This window comes from Sturnus vulgaris, chromosome 4 (assembly GCF_052056855.1).
Source record: "Sturnus vulgaris isolate bStuVul1 chromosome 4, bStuVul1.hap1, whole genome shotgun sequence".
Taxonomy (NCBI): Eukaryota; Metazoa; Chordata; class Aves; order Passeriformes; family Sturnidae; genus Sturnus; species Sturnus vulgaris.
This window is the reverse complement of record NC_142246.1, coordinates 71,141,582-71,164,511: the sequence shown is the minus strand read 5'-3', so window position 1 is coordinate 71,164,511 and position 22,930 is coordinate 71,141,582. Positions and strand designations below refer to the sequence as shown.

At 40.0% G+C, this 22,930-nt stretch overlaps 1 protein-coding gene across 1 annotated transcript in view; it reads left to right on the top strand.

The window, feature by feature from the left end:
* The window catches only part of SYNPO2 (synaptopodin 2), a 77,203-nt gene extending 54,474 nt beyond the window's left edge, over positions 1–22,729 (top strand). Inside the window, exons 3-5 of the mRNA XM_014886629.2 lie at positions 688–1,457; positions 4,569–6,754; positions 18,450–22,729. Coding sequence (XP_014742115.2) covers positions 688–1,457; positions 4,569–6,754; positions 18,450–19,016 — 3,523 coding nt within the window. The 3' untranslated portion in view covers positions 19,017–22,729. The remainder of the gene's footprint in view (positions 1–687; positions 1,458–4,568; positions 6,755–18,449) is intronic.
* The last annotated feature ends 201 nt before the right edge of the window (positions 22,730–22,930 follow it).

The window sequence follows — 22,930 nt, the reverse complement described above, 5'->3', positions numbered from 1 at the left end:
AGGAAATACTGTATAGGTTCACTACCCTTTTATGTTGGATCACTGGAATAGGCCCAGAATATTTCAATTAATCCATGATATATAAGGATGATGATCCTCACAGGAATTCTTTGAATGTGTATTTCAAATATTCATTTCCTTCCCTCTGATCCCTATCCAGTACTTCTCTATTCCTTGGAGAGTGAATGATTTGGGACAGGAACCACATGTAAGGATGGTGCCTAACACAGTTGCAGTAGTGGCTGCAGAGCCAAAAATTAACCACTCCTCTGGTGTCAGGCAAAGTTAATTTTCTCACGGACATGTGAAATATGAAGCAGTATTGTCTCTAAAGTCTCAGCAGCATTTCTCTGGAAACCCTATAACAGAAATGTGTCTGTGAAAGCACACTGATGTTAAGAATGATACAATTTCACATTTCAGGTTAGTAGTGGGTCATATTTCTACCAGTGTCATGTAATTTCCCTCTTACGGGACTGCTAAATTGAAGAATTTTGGAAGATACAAAGATGCTTCTATTTAAGACCTCTACATTCTGGGAATATTTTTCTATTTAAGTGGACCTGCTAGAAGGTGCCACAGTTAATTAGGGAGGTGAAATACTATGCAGAAATTGCTTTTGTAACTCTATTTACAATGGCTGTGCTTACAGCATCTTCATTTCTTGAATTGTTTATGTATGTGCAGATCCTCCAGTGGAATAAACGAAACCTTGAATGCCGAAAGAGAAAATGGGAAGCACGAGAACATAAAAATTGAGGACTATAGGGAGAACACCACACTGCAAATGAACACAGCGCAAGAGACACCCCATGGAGATTTATGCATCACAGAGGTTTACAGTGGGACTCACCACAGAGCAGCAGAAAGCAACACACACTTTTCTGAAACAAAACAAGAGACCACACAAAGCCACAGAATTCCTGCTAAAGTGATAGGCACGCCCAAAGTGATCGTGACAGACGAGGAAGAAAGGCCAGGTGCTGTGGTTGAGCTGCAGTTGTCCCTCTCAAATGACGCACACAAGGCCACCAGTGCTCCTGCCGTGACTCTCTTGGGGGCAGAAAAGTGTCCCCCTTCAGGCAGAGGACCCAGTGCACACCAGGACGGGAGCAGCCCCCTCATCGCAGTTCCCCTGGGTGTGAAGGAGGGCAACATCCAGTGGTCAAACAAAGTAGTCCACTTTTCTAGCAGCAAGGAGGTCAAGAGGATCCAAGGTGCAGCTCCATCTATCCCCAGGGTGGAGGTGATCCTAGACTGCTCAGACAGGCAGAAGGAAGCGCCCAGGTCTCCGTCTGAAAGGGGGTGTGTTGATTCTCAAGTAGAAGGAGGGCAGTCAGAAGCACCTCCTTCCCTCCTCTCCTTTGCAATCTCACCAGAAGCCACAGTGCAGGGAGAAGACAGCAAGCACTCGGAAAAGGAGCACAGACCTCTCAAGCACAGGGCAAGGCACGCAAGTGAGTATGTCCCATCTAACCATTTGCACTGCCTGGGGGCATCTTTTGTGGCTTTCGATATAATTTCAGGATTTAGAATGCATCAGAAAAAAAAATGTTTAGAGATTTTTTTTCTGCAGTTTTCTGGCTTTCCCCTCTCTCTTTTTCTTTTAAACAATATTTCTGTTCCTGCTTTATATATTTTTTCAAGGTAATACAATGCTCCTGGTGATGAGCCAAGAGTGTACCCATGCCTTAACTGCACTGAATAACTTTGCTTAGTAGAATTCCACTTTGAAATTAACTCATGACTTTGTCCAATTAAAAATTCTTACATCTCCAGGAAGGGCTGAACTCTGCTGGTCTTCTAACTCATATTCAGTGGCAATCTGTAAAACAGTAACAAAAAGAGCAAGTTGCTTGCACATGTCTTAGTGAATCCCGTGGGTTTCTCCTTTTATAGCAAAAGCTTTGCGTTGTCATTTGCATCATCTAAAACCAAAGCCATGCCACTGCTTTGAAAAGTTAATAAAAAAGTTTAGCAGCAAAGCTTCGTGTTGTCTGCAGAAGAGATTTTTGACAGACACCAGCATGTGTATAACTGTTACATGATCCTTTTGGTTTTGTCAGCCTTCTCTAGACTGTAAAGTGAACATGTTATTTCTCCTGACTCCCAGACCCAGAGGTCAGCTTCAAAATGTGTCCAAGAAGTTTATATGGAAGCAAACTTGCCCCTGGAGCTAATATTGATTAGCTGGGTGTAGACATGTATTATTTATTAATTAATCTATTTATTTCTTTGTTATTTTATTCATCTGGGACCTTTCTATCAGTTGCTTTCTCCTTCCCAACAATGTGAAGAATCCTGTCTGGGGATTTAGTAGCAGTATGTCAAAGGTGCTTGAATGTGTGCAGTGAGATACTGTAACAACAAACTATTTCATATGCAGCGTTGGAACTCCTTTGCTAACCCACTGCTAATTCCTCTGGAAGCATATTTTTAGCATGATAACCATTTGTGTCTCATTGGCAAGTGGATTAGGCAGTTTCTTATGCCTAAGTGTCTGTATGCAACCCACATATTTTGGGCACATTAAATGAAGTATAAAAGAAAAGTGCACATGGTTCACATTTTGGCTGCAAAGTCAGAACCAACTGTGGGACTGTGCCTGCATTTCTTGGGGAATTACTTGCAGTGCCTGTCTTAAAAGGCAAAAGTACAAAGAATGAACTACTTTTTACATGGTAAACTCTTCTTTCAAGAAGAACAGAAGCCCTGTCCTTTTCCCACGTCAGCTATGACAATCTCAGTCTCTTCTAAACTAGTGGCAGGTCATTATCCCTAGGAACAACTGACTTAATAAATTTCTTTTTTTTGCATTACTATTATTATTATTATTATTATTATTATTATTATTATTATTATTATTATTATTAACTTATCTCCAGGTTAGAAAAAACAAGTTGCCAAGTATAGTGAATGCTCTGTGTGCAGCAAATACTATGCATGTTTTCTGCAAAAATACAAGTTATAATGCAGCATTTAAGTCTGAACTAGAGAAGGACTTTTTTTGTGGGTGTTTGATCTCTTTAGCAGAAATTTTCTCTGTAAATATTATTCAGATTATATTTACCTGAATAGGTAGCTCTCTAACACTACAACCCATAGTTTTGGAAAATATCTTCAGTGACTATTGTAAGCAATTGGATTGTCACTGGACTGAGCCAAGGATTTTGTGATTTGGCTCTCCAACAATAAAATATTACAAATTGCTGATTTCTCTTTTATAGATTCTTGTGAGGACCACTGGTCCAGTTGTGCAACCATCTGGCATAATGGCAAAACTCCAATTGTCTTTAATAGGAGAAGTATCAGACTCCATTTACTGACATGGCTAAAAGGATCATGACTAGAAAACACACAGCCTGGCTTTCTTTAATAAGTTTGTTTTATTTATGCCAGCAAAAGATACAAAATAATTTACTGTTCTATTTGCTTCTATCAGAGGCATGTTTTTTCCTTGTGACTATTGATTTAGTCAGGAATAGCTTTAAATTCCAGGTTTTTTTTGAAGGGAGGAGCTATTGAGGCTGTCATTGATGAGGTTCAGTGGTAGAGTACGAGGAAGGGAAAGCAGCAGGAACACCACCTGACTGGCATTGCCCCATGAGGCACATGCTCCATGTCCCATTACAAGGAAACAGTCACACTGATGTCCAGTGCATCCATCAGCTTTGCAGCTGCATTTGTTCCTCTTTCACATGACCAGTAGTTTATGCTTTCAGAAATATTGTCATTGATACTTCAGTAAATACCCTTGAGAAGTTAGTTGAGTCTCCTTGGTTATTTTCTTAAATGTGTATTCACTCTTGCCACATTTCCAAACTAAATATTCTGTATATGTTACATCTTACAGAAGTTATATTCAGGCAAGTAATGCTTGTTAAAAGACTGAAACGTGCTTTCATTGAGTACCATGGACAAACTCCCACATATACCAAGGGGCTGAAAGTTAATGCTAATATTTTTCTGTGTATGCCCTTCTGGATGTATACTTGCTTTTAAACAGCTAATACACAGTAGCCTGCTGACTTTTAGCAAGTTTGCAATTTATAGAACACCTAAATACCTAAAACAAACACCTAAATGGCAGAAACTGCTGCCACTGTTGGACAGAATCTGCTCAGTTTCATTTGGTCTCAGATATTAAGCAGTCGTTCCCTGCCTGGCTGGGAATGGCCACTGTAAGCCTAGGAACTTGTAGTCAAATACTTGGAAAACAGCAGACCAGAAACAGGATAAATGAGAAAATATCACCTGCCTGTTGGTGCTGGGAATAAAAGTTAAGAATACTAGAAATAAAGACATATGTAATGCTGCTGTTGAGCTAAGACTGTCCTAAAGAAAGAGATGCAGGCTTTGAACTTGCATGGGTGTGTTTCCAAGGAATGCTGGGTATGGAATTTATAACACAGCTGATACTGTGAGAAAAACTCGAGTATAATGAACCTTCCATACAAAAGAAATGTTTTAATATTTAACAAATTTTAATACAGAAAAATGCACTTGTTAGCCTCTTTGGAATTTCGTGGTGTGCATGAATTTAATGTGCACTTTGATTCTTTCCACAGGGCTCCGACGAAGCGAGAGCCTGTCAGAGAAGCAGGTCAAAGAAGCCAAATCTAAATGTAAAAGCATTGCACTGCTGCTGACAGCAGCTCCCAACCCCAACTCCAAGGGGGTGTTGATGTTCAAGAAGCGCCGCCAAAGGGCGAGGAAATACACTTTAGTCAGCTACGGGACTGGGGAGCTAGAACGTGACGAGGACGAGGGGGAAGAGGGTGAAGGTGAAGAGGGGGACAAGGAAAACACTTTTGAGGTGAGTTTGCTTGCAACGAGCGAGTCGGAAATAGATGAAGATTTTTTCTCTGACATTGACAAGGACGGTAAGATCGTGACGTTTGACTGGGACAGCGGTCTGCTCGAGGTGGAAAAGAAGACAAAAAGTGGAGAGGAGATGCAGACGCTTGCAGACAGCACAGGGAAAGGGGCCCTCATGTTTGCCAAGAGGCGGCAGAGGATGGATCAGATTACAGCGGAGCAAGAGGAGATGAAGGCAAGCACAGTGCAGACAGAGGAGCACAGGGAAACCACCGTGACAGAGAACTTCCAGAAAGTGAGCTCTTCCGTCTATCAGTCAAAAGAGGAGGAAATGTCAAGACAGCAGACCTGTGTGAGCAAAAGCTACACAGACGTGAGCCAGAATCACAGCAAAGTGGTACAACAAAATGGCTTTGGCTTAGCACCTGGCACAAACCTCTCTTTTCAGTCCTCTGGAGCCCAAAAAGCAGCATCTTTGAATAAAACTGCAAAACCCTTCCCTTCTGGAGTTCAAAACCGAGCAGCTGCACCGTTTTCACCCGTAAGAAATGTCACCAGTCCCCTTTCAGATGCAGCAGCACCACCTCCTTACTGCTCTGTCAGCCCACCAGCGGAGGCTTTCTACAGACCTGTCTCAGCTCCTGTGGCCAGCAAGGCTGCCCCGCCCGCGTGGGTAGTCCCCGAGCCCACGGAACACATCGCATCCAGGGATGAAAGGATTGCCGTGCCGGCCAAAAGAACCGGCATACTGCAGGAGGCAAAGAGAAGAAGCACTTCCAAACCCATGTTCAATTTCAAAGACGCACCCAAAGTAAGTCCTAATCCTGCCCTGCTGTCCCTTGTACACAACGCAGAGGGCAAAAAAGGGACCGGAGCTGGTTTTGAGTCAGGACCTGAAGAAGACTACCTCAGTTTGGGAGCAGAAGCTTGCAATTTCATGCAGACTCAAGCATCTAAACAAAAGGCCCCTCCTCCTGTTGCTCCAAAGCCTTCACTCAAGCTGTCTCCTTCTGCTGGTACTCCAGTTTCACCAGTTTGGTCACCTTCAGCTGCGGCTTCCAACAAGCCTCCTTCTTTCCCAGCGCCAGCCTCACCTCAGGCAGCGTACCCTGCACCACCCAAATCTCCGCAGTATCCTCATTCTCCCGTCCATCCCCCAAGCACTCTCGACCTTGCTGGTCCTTTCAAAGGGCCTCAGGCCAGCCTGGCGAGTCCAAACCTTGCCCCCAAGGCAACACCAGTCACCCCAAGTGCTGGAGAAACAAAGCCTCCCTTCGAGATGCCACCAGCTATGAGCGGGAAAGGAGCACAGCTGTTTGCCAGGAGGCATTCCCGAATGGAGAAGTATGTGGTGGATTCAGAGACTGTGCAGGCAAACATGGCACGAGCCTCATCTCCAACTCCATCTTTACCAGCTTCTTGGAAATATTCATCTAATGTCCGAGCACCTCCACCCGTTGCTTATAATCCCATCCACTGCCCATCTTACCCTCCTGCTGCTACCAAGGCTTCCTCTAAGGCCGCTGCTGCTACCAAAAACACCAAAAGAAAACCTAAGAAAGGTCTCAATGCTTTGGATATTATGAAACACCAACCCTATCAACTCGATCCATCTTTATTTACTTTCCAACCTCCTAAGGAAAGCCTTGCCATGAAGCAGACATCGAAGCTGTCCACTTCCAAGCAAACACTGCCTTTACCTGCCTACCTTCCACCTGGTGCTGGCTCTCCTACAAGGGCCCGGCCTTCTTCGGTCTACTCCGTGCCAGCCTACGGCTCCCAGCCTTCGTTCCCGTCAAACGCCTCTCTCCCAGGGAATGAATCCTATTCACCCACAGGCTACTCTGCGTTCTCTAAGCCAGAAACCACCACATCCTCTTTGTTTACTGCTCCGAGGCCAAAATTTTCAGCCAAGAAAGCTGGAGTCACTGCACAGGTGTGGAAGCCATCGGTTATTCAAGAGTAAACCTGGTAGCAGAAACTTAGTGTCCATTTTGCTTGCAGTCACTGGTTTGCAGTGGTCACCCGGCACACAGACTGTGCCAGTGGTATTCCTTAGCTTACTTAAGAATGTCAGATGTATCACCTCAAATCTGGGTCCAAAATATTTGAACTTTTTAAAGGAATCAAAATAGATCTAAAATTTTAGCACATTTATGCATTTTATCAGGTGCTTTATAGACGTGACACCCTGAGATGGAGAGGTGCCATTGCGTGAAGTGAGCAGGACACTAGGTTTTTGCTTTAGGACTACAAGGATAGAAAAAATGAGCAATATTCCTGGTATGTCAAACTAACAGAGAACAGCTTTCTTCCTGTCCCCTCTCCCCAGCTGTGTTCTAATTACCTAGGGATTTGAGGACTTTGGTGGTTGGTTGTTTTTTTAAAGAAGTGCCTTATTAACTAATAGTAATATGTATTATTAACACAGCATAAAATAGGTACAGTGTTAGACTCTGACTGATCACTAGCAGAACACAACTGGATTGACCTTTGGCCTGCATAGAGCCTCATGGAATTCACTCAGAATCTGTCCTGGCTCGAAGGTCCTTCCACAGGAATCTGATTGATCAGCCAGGGGCTTAGCTTGTAAGCTATGTGGATCAGCTGTGATCCAAAATCATGAATTGCCTCTGTGATTTCACAGAGAACGTGCTATAAGAGATGCTGGAGTGTTATGAAGACTAAAAAGAGGTGGAAAGACAGCTGGACAAATTGTTTAAATTTTCCCATTTTGGGGAAATTTCACATCCCACATGTAGGCATATTTTTTAGCCAGAGTTTGCCTTGAACCCAGCAAGTATGAGAGAAGCCTGTAAATCAGAATTATTGAGCAGTCAGAGAGGTGAGCTGGGTTTTGCAGCTGCAATGTAATGCACCAGTTTCTTGTGAAAGCACAGTGACTGAGAACTGGAGGGCTGCCTATAGTGCAGAGTGCTGATTCTTGCTCCCAAAGTACTCTGTGCCACAGAAAATACCAGTAGATCGTGATTATGACCTTGCCTTCCTACTGGCCTCTTGTACTCTTTTCATTATTTTCTCTTGGGCCTCTACAGTGCTTCTTCCCACTTGAAATCTTTTTACTCTGGTCCTATACTTTTACTTGTCATATTGGGGACTAAGGATTGAAATACTGCTACTGGGGAAAACTTCCTAGAGCCTGTGGTGTTGAAATGTACTGTATAATCCTGCAGTGAATATTTGAGTAGTTTAGCATGGCTTTCATCAGCATCAGTGGTGCTAGAGCTAAAACAAGGTGCTGTTTCTTACAACTGAGGGAATCAAAATCCATCCCAAGTGTGAAGCTAAAGATTAAAGCATAACTCTGTGAATAAAGACGGCAGAATCTGTTGGTATATTTGTTAAAACTATCATTCAGCTAGTTACAGACCAGATTATGGACCTTGTATATCACAGCAGGGTTTGTAGAACTATCTGTCTCCATGAAGAAAACATTCCTAAGTATGAACAAAATCTCCATAGTTTGGTCCCATGATGGTAACTCAAACTGCAATCAAAGATGAGAAGAATACATTTGGTTGCACATGCAGAAAGCAGGCTGAATTAAAACTCTAATCAAACCAATAAAAAAACACTCCTATGAATTTTGGACCTCCAAAATTCTACTCTCCCCTTGAAATTTTAGATTGGGATACTGACTGCATTAGAAGAAAATGACCAAGGGGTCCATCTCCCCCTTAAAATTCAGAAAAATTATACGAAATTCAGAGGGAAAAGAATTGGAAAACTCAAGAAATATTTATACTGCATTTACCTAGAAATATAAAGTAGCAATATTTTAGTCCTTTGGAGATCTCCCTTCTACCTGTTTTCCACTGTCAATATCTGTACTTTTCTTCTATCATTAAACTTGTCCCTTTCCTCTCTGCCTGTTTATGGCTTTTTTTCTTTCGTTTGGCTGCTGGTTTTTTGTTTCACTTTCATGTACAGACTGCCAGTGCATTTCTGGGGGAAGTCTATTCCCTATGCTAGCCTGTTAATATGAAATCTCCTCCCTCTCCTTCCTCACCCCTTTGCTCTTCCCTTTCCTCCCTCCTTTCTTCCCCTCTTTCCAAGTTCAGTCTGGAGTTGCACACACTATTTTATGTAGAATTTAAGACATCAGCATGTACTTGGAAAAAAGATCCCCCACCAGAGGTAAGTAGTCCTGTGAAGAGACACAGAAATCCAATCAGCCTCCTATTGCCCTCCATGTTTTTGCTTACTCTTCTCCTGTAAAACACATTTGTAAATTATAATCATACTTCTGTATTTGTTCACCCCACCACCAAAAGAACATTTCCCTAAAGAGATTTATAGCAGCTTTGTCCTTCCTCCACAAGTGTTGATGCCTGTGGCAATGAGACACAGGAGCTTAGAAAGTGCATCTATGCTGACAGGTTGAATTTGGAGCCCACTTGGATTCAAATACAATTATTTTATATGGCCTAGAACAATGACAGAAGGATTTTTAAAGCACCAGTAAGAGTTAAAAACAAAAGTCTCAATGACATTAGTGGTCTTAACTCGGTTTGGATCTTTTGAAAATCTCATTCAAAGCCCAACTCTGAATTCAGTTTCTTATATACACATCATTCTACACTCATGGGACTTGGATCCAACTTGGCTTCAAGGCTCTTTTTACTAATCAGGTAAGTCTTTAATTCTTATTAATATTTCAAAAGACTGATCTACCTACAGTAACAGGTTTATCCAAGATGTAATCTCCCGTGAAGCAGATATTGAGAGGAAAGCTGAGCTGCTCATTGTCATGGGTCCAGATGAAAAGCTCAAGATAATGTCAAACGTAGCTGAAATGTCAAGGAAATGAATTGTTTGTGTAGAGGAGCCGTCTGAAGTTTCACTTGGAAAGGGCAGTGAGCTTTTGGAAATGGTTTTCTGAAAAAGCTATTAGAATGATTTTATACAATATGGCAAGGCTGCCAAGATGCAATTGTCACCTTCGCTATGGAAGCATATTTAACAGTGAATTTTAAGCCATCACCAATAACAATACTTCCAGTATGTTCACATGAAAAGAGGAATTTAAGTGTTTTATGACTATTTTAACACATTTAATTACAGCATAGACTGTAATATTATAATATTATATTATAATTATAATGCATATTATAATGCACCAGTTTTGATCTCATATTCTAGACAGCCTTTTATAAAAACAGCTACCTCAATCAAGGGTTAATATACCTTCAATTTATGATTCAGTTATAAACATCTTGCTATAAAACTGAATTGAAAAGTTTTGTTTTGGAGATGAGTAGCTTTCAGACAAAAAGTTAAAATTTCTGCTGCAAAAATAAAAGACAAAATTTAGTTCTTTAACTAAAAATTTAGTTCTTTAAAGAACTGTGGAACTCCTTCTCTCCTCTCTAGAAGAACCACCCTTACCATGTTCCTGCTTGCCAAAAAAGAATATATTATGAAACAACCAGAAAGATATTTCCATGAATTTTTCCTGTGGGAACATTTAGAATGTAAACATTATCATCTCTTACATGTAAGCTTTATTCTTTTGCTTTCTGCTCTCCTAAGGAAGAAACAAAAAACAAGAGGTTGAGGTACCAGCAGGCTCAAAAAGGAATAGGAAGTGTGGAGCTTGTTTGTAGTTCAGATAGAAAAATTAGTGCTAAGTGGAAGAACAGCAATTTGGAGAGAAAATACTACTGGGATTAGAGGGAGGCAAGCTCGGGGGGACAAAACTCCACAAAAAAAAGAGTGACAACACAGGATAAAATATCTGTCAGAGGATTTTGAAATACTGAAGGTAAAAGAACAATCAGCAAGAGGGGCTCACCTATTCAGCATACAGAGACAGCTGACTCTTTCCAGACTTCTTTTGAATTTTTTTTTTGAACTCTGATAAAAGATTGCAAGCAGTTATAAAGACAACTTCACACCAGATGATGTGATCTGGGAGGAGCATTGCTTATCAAGTATCCAGGATGAGAGCTGAACAAAGGACCAGCCTGACCATGACATGCTGCTGCTCCAGCTGTGTGCAGTGGGGAATGCTCAGTACACTGTGAGGCAGGGGAACAACAGGGAAATGACAACAACTAACACAATGCAAAATCTTTCTCCTCTCTTTTTTCCAGGATCCTTTTCCAGATTTGCTAGCTTTAAAATTCCAAACCCTTTGGTTCTAAAAAGATTCCCTCTTCCAGTCTTGCCTTTTTACATGATGCAGCTTTCTTTACCTGAAGTCAAACACCCGGGATTCCACTGATTGCTTTGGTGGTTTGGCACGACAAGTGCAAATCTTAATTACACAGCTTGGCATAATGGTATGTTATAATGACTCTGCCCAGCTTGGAATGGAAACACTATATGAAGAAGAAACTTGACAAGGTCTTCAAAACCCTGTGGATTCAGAAGCTCTGAATGATTCACTGCTGGTAGATCTTTTGGGAAAATACGTGAGCCTGGTTATTTCACGGCAGTCTTGGTGCCACCATCACAACTTCACAGTACCCATGACAACAACTGGTCTTATTTTACAGCACATATTACTTTAGCATGCCATTACATAAAGGAGGAGTCAGAATCACTCAAGAGTTATGTTTGACAAATGGTTTTCAGGCTAGTTGATTACTAAAGGAAGCACTTCAGGTTTTTATCAGATTATTTAAAAAGTAGAAAAAATTCTTAGGCTCTACGTTGAAATTATCTCTACAGATGCAGACTTGAACTCTTCCTTTAGAAGCTAAGACAAACCATATGACAATAATCTCATGGGTTTAATATCTGCTTCCTTAAGTAAGGCAGGCAAAGACTTTTTCTTTATGTGCTCATCAAGTCTCCAGTTATCCTCTACAGCATTTAAAGGAAAAATCTATTCCTGATTGTACTGATCTTGACAAACATTTTAACTGCAGTGCATGCAAAACATCTGTGCAGGTTTCTCCCTTAGGCTGAGAAAACTCAGCTATGAGAATAACTTCCTGAATTTACAGATTTACTATCTGGATGAAGGCTTCCTGTGTGGGGAATTAATGTAAAACCAGCACTTTCAAACAAGAATCCTGATTCTTTTGTATGTTTTTAAGACAGAAATCTTAAATCAGAGACTACTCTCATAATTACAGGCAATTAAAAAAGATAAGATGCTATAAAATAACCAGGCCATCTCTAAATAGGTGTCAAGACTGAAATGTTGAACAGATGGAGTGTTTCTCTTGATGTTTCCATCTAGATCTGAAACAGCAGATTGTAATGGTTTTAAGAAACATACAACAAACAGAAGAAAAGGAGAAACATTACAGAAACATTCCCAATCACAGGAGCACATTGGATTACAAAGGGTGACATGGAGCACAACTGATTGAGAAGCAAAGAATTCAACATTTATGTTAGGAGCAAAAGTTTCTATACAGTAAAAACCTATGACAAATATTTTCAGTTTTTTAAAAGAAAGATTCTTTTTTCCCCAAATCCCATAAATAACTGCTAGTGATTTTTGTCTTTGATTTGTGAGTATGCTACTTCTCAGAGCTTCGCTATGCAGGTTGTTGTCGGTACATAGCTCTATACTGCAAACAAAAGCAAAATATCTGGCATCTGGGTACACTTGGTTTTCTTCCTAGAGTACTGAAGTAGCACTGATGCAAGCACCTGACACTGTGTATGCAAAATTATGAGAAAAACATTATTAAACACTACTGTTTGGATTGCAAAGCGAGGCACTTGGAATTCTTGTTGCCTGTGTCAGCTTAATCCAACCTTCTTGGTTTGTGTGACCAGAAATCTGCAGTCATGTCATATCTGTCTTCTTTTGCTGTAGGACTCCAGCCAGGGATGCCCATCTGACAAACAGCTCTTTGCTACTTTGTTTTTACACCATTCCATGCTCAACACCATTCCTTACTCAATGCACACTCTTCAAAAGGTGCCCTTCATACAGAATTATTTTCTTACGGATTTTTGCCCTTAGCACCCAAATCATTCAGAAGCCAGAGTTCATCTTCACACTGCTGCATTCTACAAATGAGTAAATAATGCACAGATTGAGCAGCACTGACACCAGGACACTCTGTGGCCCTGGGTGTCCAGTTCAAGGCACTTCAAGGCATCTCCAGAGCCCAGCAGCACATGCACCAGTTACTCTGTCAATGTGATCCCTAACATCCCTCTGTGAGTGGTAACAGCCAGCACACTCCAGGTGGAATTTCAGAAAGGGAATCCTCAGGCAGCAGCTATGAATTCCAAGCTGCAAAAGCACCATTTTTTACAAAATACTCCTATGTTAGAGAACCCTAATATTTCCTAAATGAATCCCTAAAATGGCACTGGTGGGGCAGAAATCCTGAAATTTAATCAAAATGCATCAGCACTGGTGCTTTCATTTCAGAGCTTTGGACCAGCTGAGCTGCCAACTTCATTAGCATTGCTTCGAGGCAGCTTTTTAAGACCCAAAACAAACCCTGGAATATTATCATGGAACCCACTGTAACAGGGAGTTTGAACCACCAGATACTTGTAGGAATGAATAAAACTCCCCTACTTCCCAGGATATGGGGCTGGAACAGGCTGTAAAATCACGGTGCTCCTATTGAGCCTGCAGAAGGCTCTCAGTGCCAATGTTCAGACACGGGGACGTTTACACTGAAATATGGGACACTTCAGACACAAGGATTTGTGTCAAACCAGCTCTGAAGCAGGCAGTGGTAGCACATCTCAAGGTAGAAAGGTCAGAAAATAGGACCAGCTTTGCACTGGTAGCTGTGCAATGTGAAATCCAGAAGGTGGCAGCAAATATTCTTCCTGAGAATAAATAAACAGTTTATTCCGAGGAAATCTAAAATGCCTATGGCCAAAAGTTTCAGACATTTGCTTTCCGTATTTTGTATTTTGAGAACTGCATATGGATAAAGACTAAATGATGATGAAAAGCTGATTTTCTTTCATTTGCACAGGTGTGAAGTGAGCTAACTAAATAATTTATGACAAGTTAGCAAGAGTCTTATGTTATTTAACCACAGAGGCATTTTGCACTAGTGAAGGCCTAATTCTAATAATTTACTTTCCTCTTCTACCATTACTTGACAACTAAAAAGGACTTTATTTTCAAAAGCAAAATTTGTCACAAATTTTGTGACAAAGCTTATGTGAGGTGGCTGACTGCTTCATTACTTTGTATACAAATTATGAAAACAAGATTGTTCTCCCCTGAAATAACACCACACGTAGAAACAATCTGAATTTAGAATAAATTAGATGCCAGTCCTAAAATTCCCTATACATTTTCAGAATCAAGCCCTGACAAGACAGCTTTGAGGAAGTCAGGATCAGGCCTGAACTATGTGATTCTAATCTATTCCTGCTCTCAGCCACTGACAAGGTTTTAGTTGTCAGACAGGAGAGATTCCCTCCCTCCCCAGTCATTAGCCAAATTTCTTCTTTCCCATTTTAATCTACTGTAAAATTTTTCAAGAGTTCCAAATAAAAATTATTTTCACGTTTTATTTCAAAACTTTTGGCAGTTGTATTGTAAAATAGCTGTAGCATTTACTGCAGAGCTGGCAGCGTTTCAGAGAGAAATTAGTTTTTCATTACATAAAGTTTAAATAATAAATGGTTTGGGACAAAAATAAAGCTGTAATATTAACAATAGGTCTCCCTTCCATACTCAGCTCAGTTAAAAAAGCTGAAGTGCTTCTTTCATGTTAAAAAAAAATGGAATGGAGGAAAGAATTGAAAAGCATAACAATTCAGTATTATTTATTTTGTCCTACCATTTTCTCTAAGTCCAACTGCAGTGGCCATTACAAACCCATAGAAAGCCAAAGGAGAAATGCATCACTCTGGGCTTTTTATAAAGACAGAGTCACTTTTTGAGATAAAACAACTGTTTTATCTGCTTCCTCCTCCTTTGTCCCCTTTCTGTGTAAACAGCATTCAGGCACTATTGTCAACTCAGATTTTAATGTGCTTTGATATAGGATTGAGGACCAGGACCATAATGAAAAGATAAAAATAAAACTGCTTTAATGACTTAGGCACCAAGGTCCAATTTTTTGAAGTGACTTCATTAGGGAAGAGTTTATGTGGAGAGAGTTTCACTGCACTATTCAGAGCCCAACCCACTTTTGTCTCCTTGACTGGTAAAAAGGCAGTTGTGGCATGTAAACACACACACATACCCACAGTTTTCTCTTACTGAGATGTGCCACCTGAGACAAAAACAGCTGCTGGGAAATTATTTCACTGAGAAGTATTATGCATTCTTATTTAGTCTAGAAAAGAAAAAATACCTTTCTGACTCCTGCCTTTAAAATTTGCACTATTTTATGAACCTAAGTATTGTTCTTTTTCTCTTTCAGCTTTTAATAATTAACAAGAAAAGTGAAATAGCTGTAAGTTCCAAATAACCCATTTTCCTGACTATTGATTAAGATATCATTGAATCAAAGGTAGACAGTCACACTCATCCATCTTACATTAACTGGATCTCTATGTGCACACACCTAAGCACTGCTTTTACAGTCATTTGCTTATATATGGAAAATTTTGGAAGTAATGTTATATACATTTTAGTTTCTATTAGCACACATCTTATAAAGATAGAGATTCCTGCAGTGCCATGAATGTTTGCTTCAGTGAGCAGTTTATCACTAGTTTGCATTTTCAAAATCGGTATTAATCTAAAGCTAACCTAAACACTTTAATGTGTTTGCACTCAGCAGCTGCCAGGATTCTGTGATTTCAAAGGACAGCTCTAAATGGCCTTTCCTTTTCTTTACATTTAGGAATTACTTTCCCTTCAATAATTATTGTAGAAAAGGTTTTTCCTTCTGAAAACATCCAGGAACTGGAAAAGAACAAATGAATCAGTGTAGAAGTTTCTAGTTTGTCTTGCTGCATAATACTTCAATATTCTAATAACTGTTTTATCAAAGGATTACAGGAATACAAAATGTGATAAAGTAATCATTCTGGTAGTATTTCACTTTTCTCTCTTCCCTTGATTTCTGAGGTGAAGAATGGAAAATATCTACCTCTCTTTTTATGATTTTCTTATAGCTTAAGGGAGAACAGAGGGGAGACAAATTATTCTCTACTTAGACTCTATATTTTCTACTGTGTCTGGGGTTTGTGGACTGCTTCTAGTACATGCTTGTCAATAGATGTGCCTCCAAGATTTAAATATAAAAGGGAAATATTAGTAAGTATTAGCGTGTCTGGCTGCTGCTGTCCAGCAGACAAATGATGAATTCTAGTGACTGGAAGTTGCCTTAATTCCAGAGTCTGTGTTTGTTATCTTGAAGGGGCTGAACACCAAAGCAGTGTATTAGTTAGTAAGTGAGGATCTCTCTTAACTTCTTCCTCAAATTCCTTCAGACCTTTATAGAATGGACAAGATTCTTCCCATATACTTCAACCTCCTTCCAGGTAAATCATCTGGAGTGCTATTTCCCCTCACAGGTTTTGTCCTCTCACAATCCAAGAAGATAAATATTAGTTAAACCCACACACTGTTCAGTCCTTACTTCATGGAAGCAGAGATTATCCTTACTTTACCAAAGCTAGGGGAAACAGATGTGCATTTTCATATTTTGGCATTTGAAAGTTAAAACCCAGTCTATTTCTTATTGATAATAATAATAAAAGTCTTTAGAACTTTTTCTAAAGACAAGCTATCAAGTGGGAAACGGAAGCCCAGACCAGGACTTCTACCTAAATAATACAATAGAATTATTCATTTTGATAAAACTAGTGAAACACACTTAATAACTCTACATCTCTGATTAAACTCTCTGTCAAAGAAAATTAGTTCCTGCTTTATAACTTATGATTACATCAAAAAGATACACCCATAACTTGATGAACTCTGGAGTTTTTCTCTGAACAGGACAGACTAAACAGTACCTTCATCTAAATATCTTGAAAAGCCAGATATTTTATCCCACATTTGTTTCGACAGTATCATTTCCCTCTGCATCTCTGAAATCCTACAAAGTACTCACAGGCTTTGAACTGGAATTCCATTGAAAAAAGGAAATTTTTCTGTTCCAGAATCCTCCTGAGAGGAGCTAACACAAATAGACTAACGAGGTGGACCTGTTTGGTAAACTTCTTCATCTCTCTCTGCAACCTTATCTTCTCAATTGCTTTATATTCTTACTTCCCACTTAATTTCTTGTGGTTTGGGTTATCTGAATAATTTCTAATATAAGGGGGTGTGTGGGTGAGACTAATAATGTTGGGGAGTTTCCTCTCTGGAAATGCAAACTGGAAATAGCTGATCATAGCTAAGAGGTGAAAGGATAGCCCTGTCATAAAGCATCAGTTGTGAAACATGTCAAAACTCACATGACATAACCTCTAAATGTCACTACACCATTTTAAAGAAATTCAGGCTAAGTATGACCAAACTAACTGAAAATTATGAAATCTGAAGTCTCTTCCTCAGATTCCATCTCTCATACAGAAGGCTGATATTAACAACATGACCTAAAACCTGGTTTCAAGTGGTTTAAATGCATCAAGCTCCTCTGGCAGAAAAGCTTAAGATGTGACATTTCTATGTGAATCTTAGCTGGATCAGCTATACCTTGAATGCTCACACACCTGGTTGGCTGCTGTCTAGTTCATGCTCACAGGAATCTCATTAGGAACAGTAACAACATTAGGGCAATGTTGTTCAGATTACATTCCAGCAAAGCCTCTGGTCAAAAGAGCCAGGAATTTCACAGCAGATTTCAGAATTAAAGGCATTTAAGCCTGAGGACATGAATCAGTGAGTGTAAATTGGTGAGTTTAGGAACCACTTTTATAGAGACTCTTAAGAACAATGTAATTTGTGTGACACAGAGAGCAGGTCTGGCTTGGGGACAGGCTGTACCTGCTTCGTGCGCTGCCAAATGGCTGCCGCAGCACAACCTCCTCACCAACACAGTTTCTGTTTCAAAGTGCTGCATTACTAAGAAGATTAGGATTTGTCAAAAATGAATGGATTGCTCCTATAAGTGGGTCGGAATGTACTGAAATTCCGAGGGCATTGCCTTTTAAAGAAGCCAAAAGTAGCGTCATATTAGGGGTATTAAGTGAATGATTGCATTAACGCCTTTAATTGCTTGTGTTCACTTTTGTGCTCCAAAAAGTGAAAACTAGGATAAGTCTAATAATTTTTGAGGAAGAAAAGCCTTTCTTAAAAGGAGATTGCCAAAGATATGCTCCTGGACAGATGTCCTAAAGAGAGCCTGTTATCAAATAAATTAGGCTGTGCCTCATGTTAGAAAGAATCTTGTAAACACACACAGAAGTCTCACAACATGACTCCCTTCTGCATTAAGAATGGTCTTTTCAGAGCAAGAGACACCAGCTAAGTAGTAGGAAAGCTGCATACTTGCTAATGCCACTGTACTTTTTCAGTGAAAGCCTGTCTTTGGTCTGCTTACTTTCCTCAAAAATTCAATTTCTGTGTCTTTGTTCCTGTTTTCTTTCTCTGCCTCCTGCCTTTCCAGTAAATTAAAGTTCTAAAAGATACTCACAGACATAAAAAGGGACTTCCAGGATGTCATGTGCCTTCAGGGTCTTTTGTTCTAGTTTGGAAGTGAAGGGGCTTCCTTTCTTGCTGTTTAATAACTGTAATTGGTATTTTGTCTCCCTAGGGAAGAAGCAGTGGCCGCTCATTATCGCTTCCTGGGAGACCTTCCTCATTCATTCCTGGAGCCATGTCTCCTACTTCTCCTCTTGTATTTCAGCCTGCCCCTGACTACTTCAGCAAGCCAGACACAGCAGCTGACAAGCCTGGCAAGAGACTGACTCCCTGGGAAGCAGCAGCCAGGTCTCCCCTTGGCCTGGTGGATGAAGCTTTTGCCCCTCAAAGCATGCAGGAATCCATTGCTGCTAACGTGGTGTCGGCTGCTCGCAGGAAAACGCTTCCTGAGCCACCAGATGAATGGAAACTTAAAGTTTCTTATGAGCCTCCAACCCCAAGTGGTAGTGTAGCCTTACTGGGAGGGAAGCAGTCAGGGCTTCTATCAGCCCAAAAAAGCTCCCCGTGTGCCCCAGTTGTCCCCAGCCAGGCTGGCCCTAAGCTGCAGTATCCCTACTGCACTCAGCGCTCCACAACGGATCCTGATATAATGTCCATGGATTCCAGGTCTGACTATTGCCTGTCAACGGCTGATTCCAACTACAATCCACAGCCAAGGGGATGGAGGCGTCCAACATGAGCAGCTGAAGGGCCTGGGCCATTTTCCCTTCCTCCAGCTCAGCAAGCCCTAAGATTTGAGTTGGAGAAGGAAAGTTACTTGCTGGCCTGGTGATTTCTGAAGTTAAAAAATGAGGAGACAAAATTGAATGGAGCACAGTTTTCACATGACTGCAGCGCTAGCAGCCTCTAGAATAGACTCAGTTTTACACCTAAGATTGTTCTGTTTGTCAAAAGGCAAAAATATGCATTTCTTGGGGTGAGGGGGGAGATGAAAGTGGGGCAATCCATGTACTCGATGCAAAAATCTAGCAATGATGTAGAAAGTGACAGCAAAAATGCTTGAAGTGAAGCTAATGTGGGAAAAAAAAAAAAAAAGGAAAATAAGGGCATTTTTAAACCAAGACTATTTCACAGGATCTTGTAGATTTTCTGAGTATGTTTGACATGAGTTCCAAGTTACTAAATATAGTCAGATTTGCAAAAGTTCTAATGGAAATGGAAGACTTTGAAGCACTGGCTTATTTGCCATATGGTTTTCTACTGCATTTCTATAATGAGCTAAATCCATGAATATTTTTACTGTGGCAACAGTTAAAATAATCTGTGGCAATGGTACCTAAATCACCACAATATGTAGATACAGGAAATTACACACAGTCACTGATTTCAGATGGATTTCAAGACAGTTTAAATGAAGTTTTACATCTTGCAATTAATCTGAAAACACCAGGAAGAAGGGCATTGTTAATAGAGATCACTACCATGATACTTGAACAAAGGATATGAGGAGTGTATTTGAACTGGATTGCAAGTTATTTTTGTAATAAACTATCAAACAAGTCAGAGGCCGAACAGCCTTTATTTCTCTGTGAAATGCACTATTTACTGAGCATTTACTGCTCCAGTGCCTGGTAATCCAACTGGCTGGGCAGTTATTCGTGCTTCTAATGTAGCTCAATGTTTAGAAAGCTTTGGAGTTGAATCCTCAGTTGGGAAGACATAGATAAGTTGTTTAGCAAGGACGGTTCCTGCTCTGCATAGAAATTGGCATGTGACAGAGGGTTTCTGATACGTGGTGCATGGTGTGAGTCTAGGAGCAGATATTTGGGTGGTTGGTTATACCTAAGTGGTGTTGATGGATCTGGTGAATAGTTTTTGCTGGTGAGACACACCTTGCATTTGCAGCTTATTTAAACAATAGAAATACGTGGCTAAAAATGTATGTATTCCAAGCTTCCTGGGTAGTTTAGTTGTTTGTTAAAGCATTAAATGAACACCCCGAGTTTTACCAAGTGCTGTCAATCCTCCTTATTTTGTGGGGAATTCTTGAAGGATCTGTCAAGCCCAGTCAGCTGAAATTACTGCAGAAGCACTATTAACTATCCTTGGTTTCAGTAAGGCTGTCACTGTGAGTGAAGGCATTTGCTTAGAAAGAACTAAAACATATATGTGGCAAGAAAAAAATATAATACAAAGCATTCCCATCTGCAAAGAATTTTCATAGCAATTATAAAATGTAATTGGTATGAAAGAGAAAGGAAAATTAAATCTAAGTTCAGTTGAGCTGGAACTTCCCCTAAAAGAAATAATTACAGGAAAAATAGAGCCTTAATGAGTTTAAATTGGCAGAAATTCTGTAGTCAAACAGAAGTCTCCCTTAAATTCAACTGATCCTTCTGACCAGTCAGGAAATGAAGATGTGAGAGTGGTAAACCTTTAGAATAGGATCATATTGCTATAGCACTTCACAGATTTATTTCACAATACGAATTTGCAAAAAAAAATCACAAGTGATTTAGAAAAATTATGCGAACAAGGCTGCCATAATATGCCTGAAAATGAGCTTTGCACCTCAGAGTTATGTATGCACATAATCAGAGTAAATTTTCCTGCCACACAGGCAAAAATAGATGTTTCTCCACAGAGTCCCTTCATGCTCCCTTTGATCACAATTGGGAATATTCCACCAGTGGGACTGTGGAAGTCCCCTTAGCCTTGAGGGCTTATGCTCAGCTCTAACCCTATTGCCCTGGAAGTACATGCCAAAACTTCACTTAAGTTCAGTTAAATTATAAATCAAATTGAAATTCATTGAAATTTATAGTTCAAGGTCTCATCAAGGCCTTAACTATTCAATAAATACCAGTGCATATGCATTTCACAGAGGGCCTGCATCCTGAAAAGTGCATGCTTCTTACATATTTGGCTGACCTGTGGCCCATATTACAATAACAAAACCAGTTTGTGTTTTCAGGTCAAGTTCAGATTTCTCTTTTAACTGTTTCCTTTACATCATTAAACAGAAAATCAGATTAATGACTTTGCATTAAGGCATATTTTTACCCAACATCATTATTTTAATTCTAAGAAATTGGAAACCTAACTTTTACATTCCCATTGAAACTAGTGCTGTGAATTCTGAGGTCATGCATCTACCAGAAGCAAATGTGTGCTTAATTTTAAGGTACATGTAATCAAAAATCACCAAAAGTGCTTTTAAATTTTGATAATGCAAAAGAGGTTACGATACAAAGTGATCTTGGAAAGGCTTTAATGCTGTGATCACATGGCTTGACAGGAAAACATTCTCCTGGATGAAGCCCTAATTCCCAACCCCAAACACACAACAAACATGGAAGTGAAGAGTTTTTAGACAGGATCACTGACTTTCTGTCAACTTCCCTAGAACAAAAAATGTGCAGCCTTATAATTTCGTTCTATTCACAAGTAGGAATTAATCTCTGAATACTTCTGTGAACATGAAAATTCCTGATGCTGAGTTTCATGTGGCTTTGTATCTTATCGTAGATTAATTTGGGTATTTAACATGTCCTACTCCAGATTTTTTTTTTTCCTCCTGCTGAGGATTTCCTAGCTCTCTTTCCCATGTGGATTCTCCCATATCTAATATGGAATGAGTTCCCAGTGCAGCATTTCCCTCAATAGCAACACTGGTAAGTGGATCTGGCCTCCCCGACGCCGTCTATTTTTACCAAGTCTGTGGGCAATGGATTGTCTCTGAGATCTGTTCCTCTGCCACAGAGAAATGGAACTAATAAACATTTTTGAAGTTATTAATGGGAGGCATGCAGACAGATCACATAGCCTTGTTTAGAAGAAAATCAGGCTAAATCCAGATTGGGACCATGTAGTGATTTCAAAGAAAGCAGTAGGCTCGGACTAGTAAATGAAATATTAATGCATCAGAGCTTTAGAAGGACCCCACAGCATTTTCCACTTTCTGTCCTTCACCCCATTCCTCCACTAGCAAAGCATCTTTCTATCAAATAGCTGTGACTTGTGAGTGAGTTCTGAATATATTAATGCAAGTATTTCATACATTTGCTTTTGAATGCACAGATCTGCTCAGTAAATGTGAGGAAAATCTTCTCTTGATATTTTAAATCGTTGGCTTTGTGCTCACCCTCAGAGGTGTCTCTGTTAACATGCAGAGCATTTGAATACACAGTATAACTGAAAATTTAGTTTCTTTAGTTATGTTAGATGATGATGTTCACAACTCTTGTTCATAGTTTGTTTTCATTTTGGTGTGCTTTAACACAACCAAATATCTATTTACACTGCATTTCTGCCTAGTAGCAAGAGACTGTGTTATCTTTATAAAAGACTTTTCACTTCTAAAGACTTTTGCTCATTGCAAAGGACACTTTATTTGACAGTGCATGCCAGCGATGTAAATTGTATCACATAATAAAGTGATTTGACCAATCAGATGAGAAACACAATTTTGTTTTCCCTAAATTCTTGTCTGTTTGTTTAAATAATCTGAACCCAAGTAAAGCCTAATCTCTTTTTTTTCTGCACCATTTTTAGACTCACTGACTTTGCCTGTTGGTGACCTCGTGCTGGTATGAGCTTCTAGGAGCTTAAATCAGCATCAGGTCAAAAGGCAACTTATCAAATTTAGTGGAA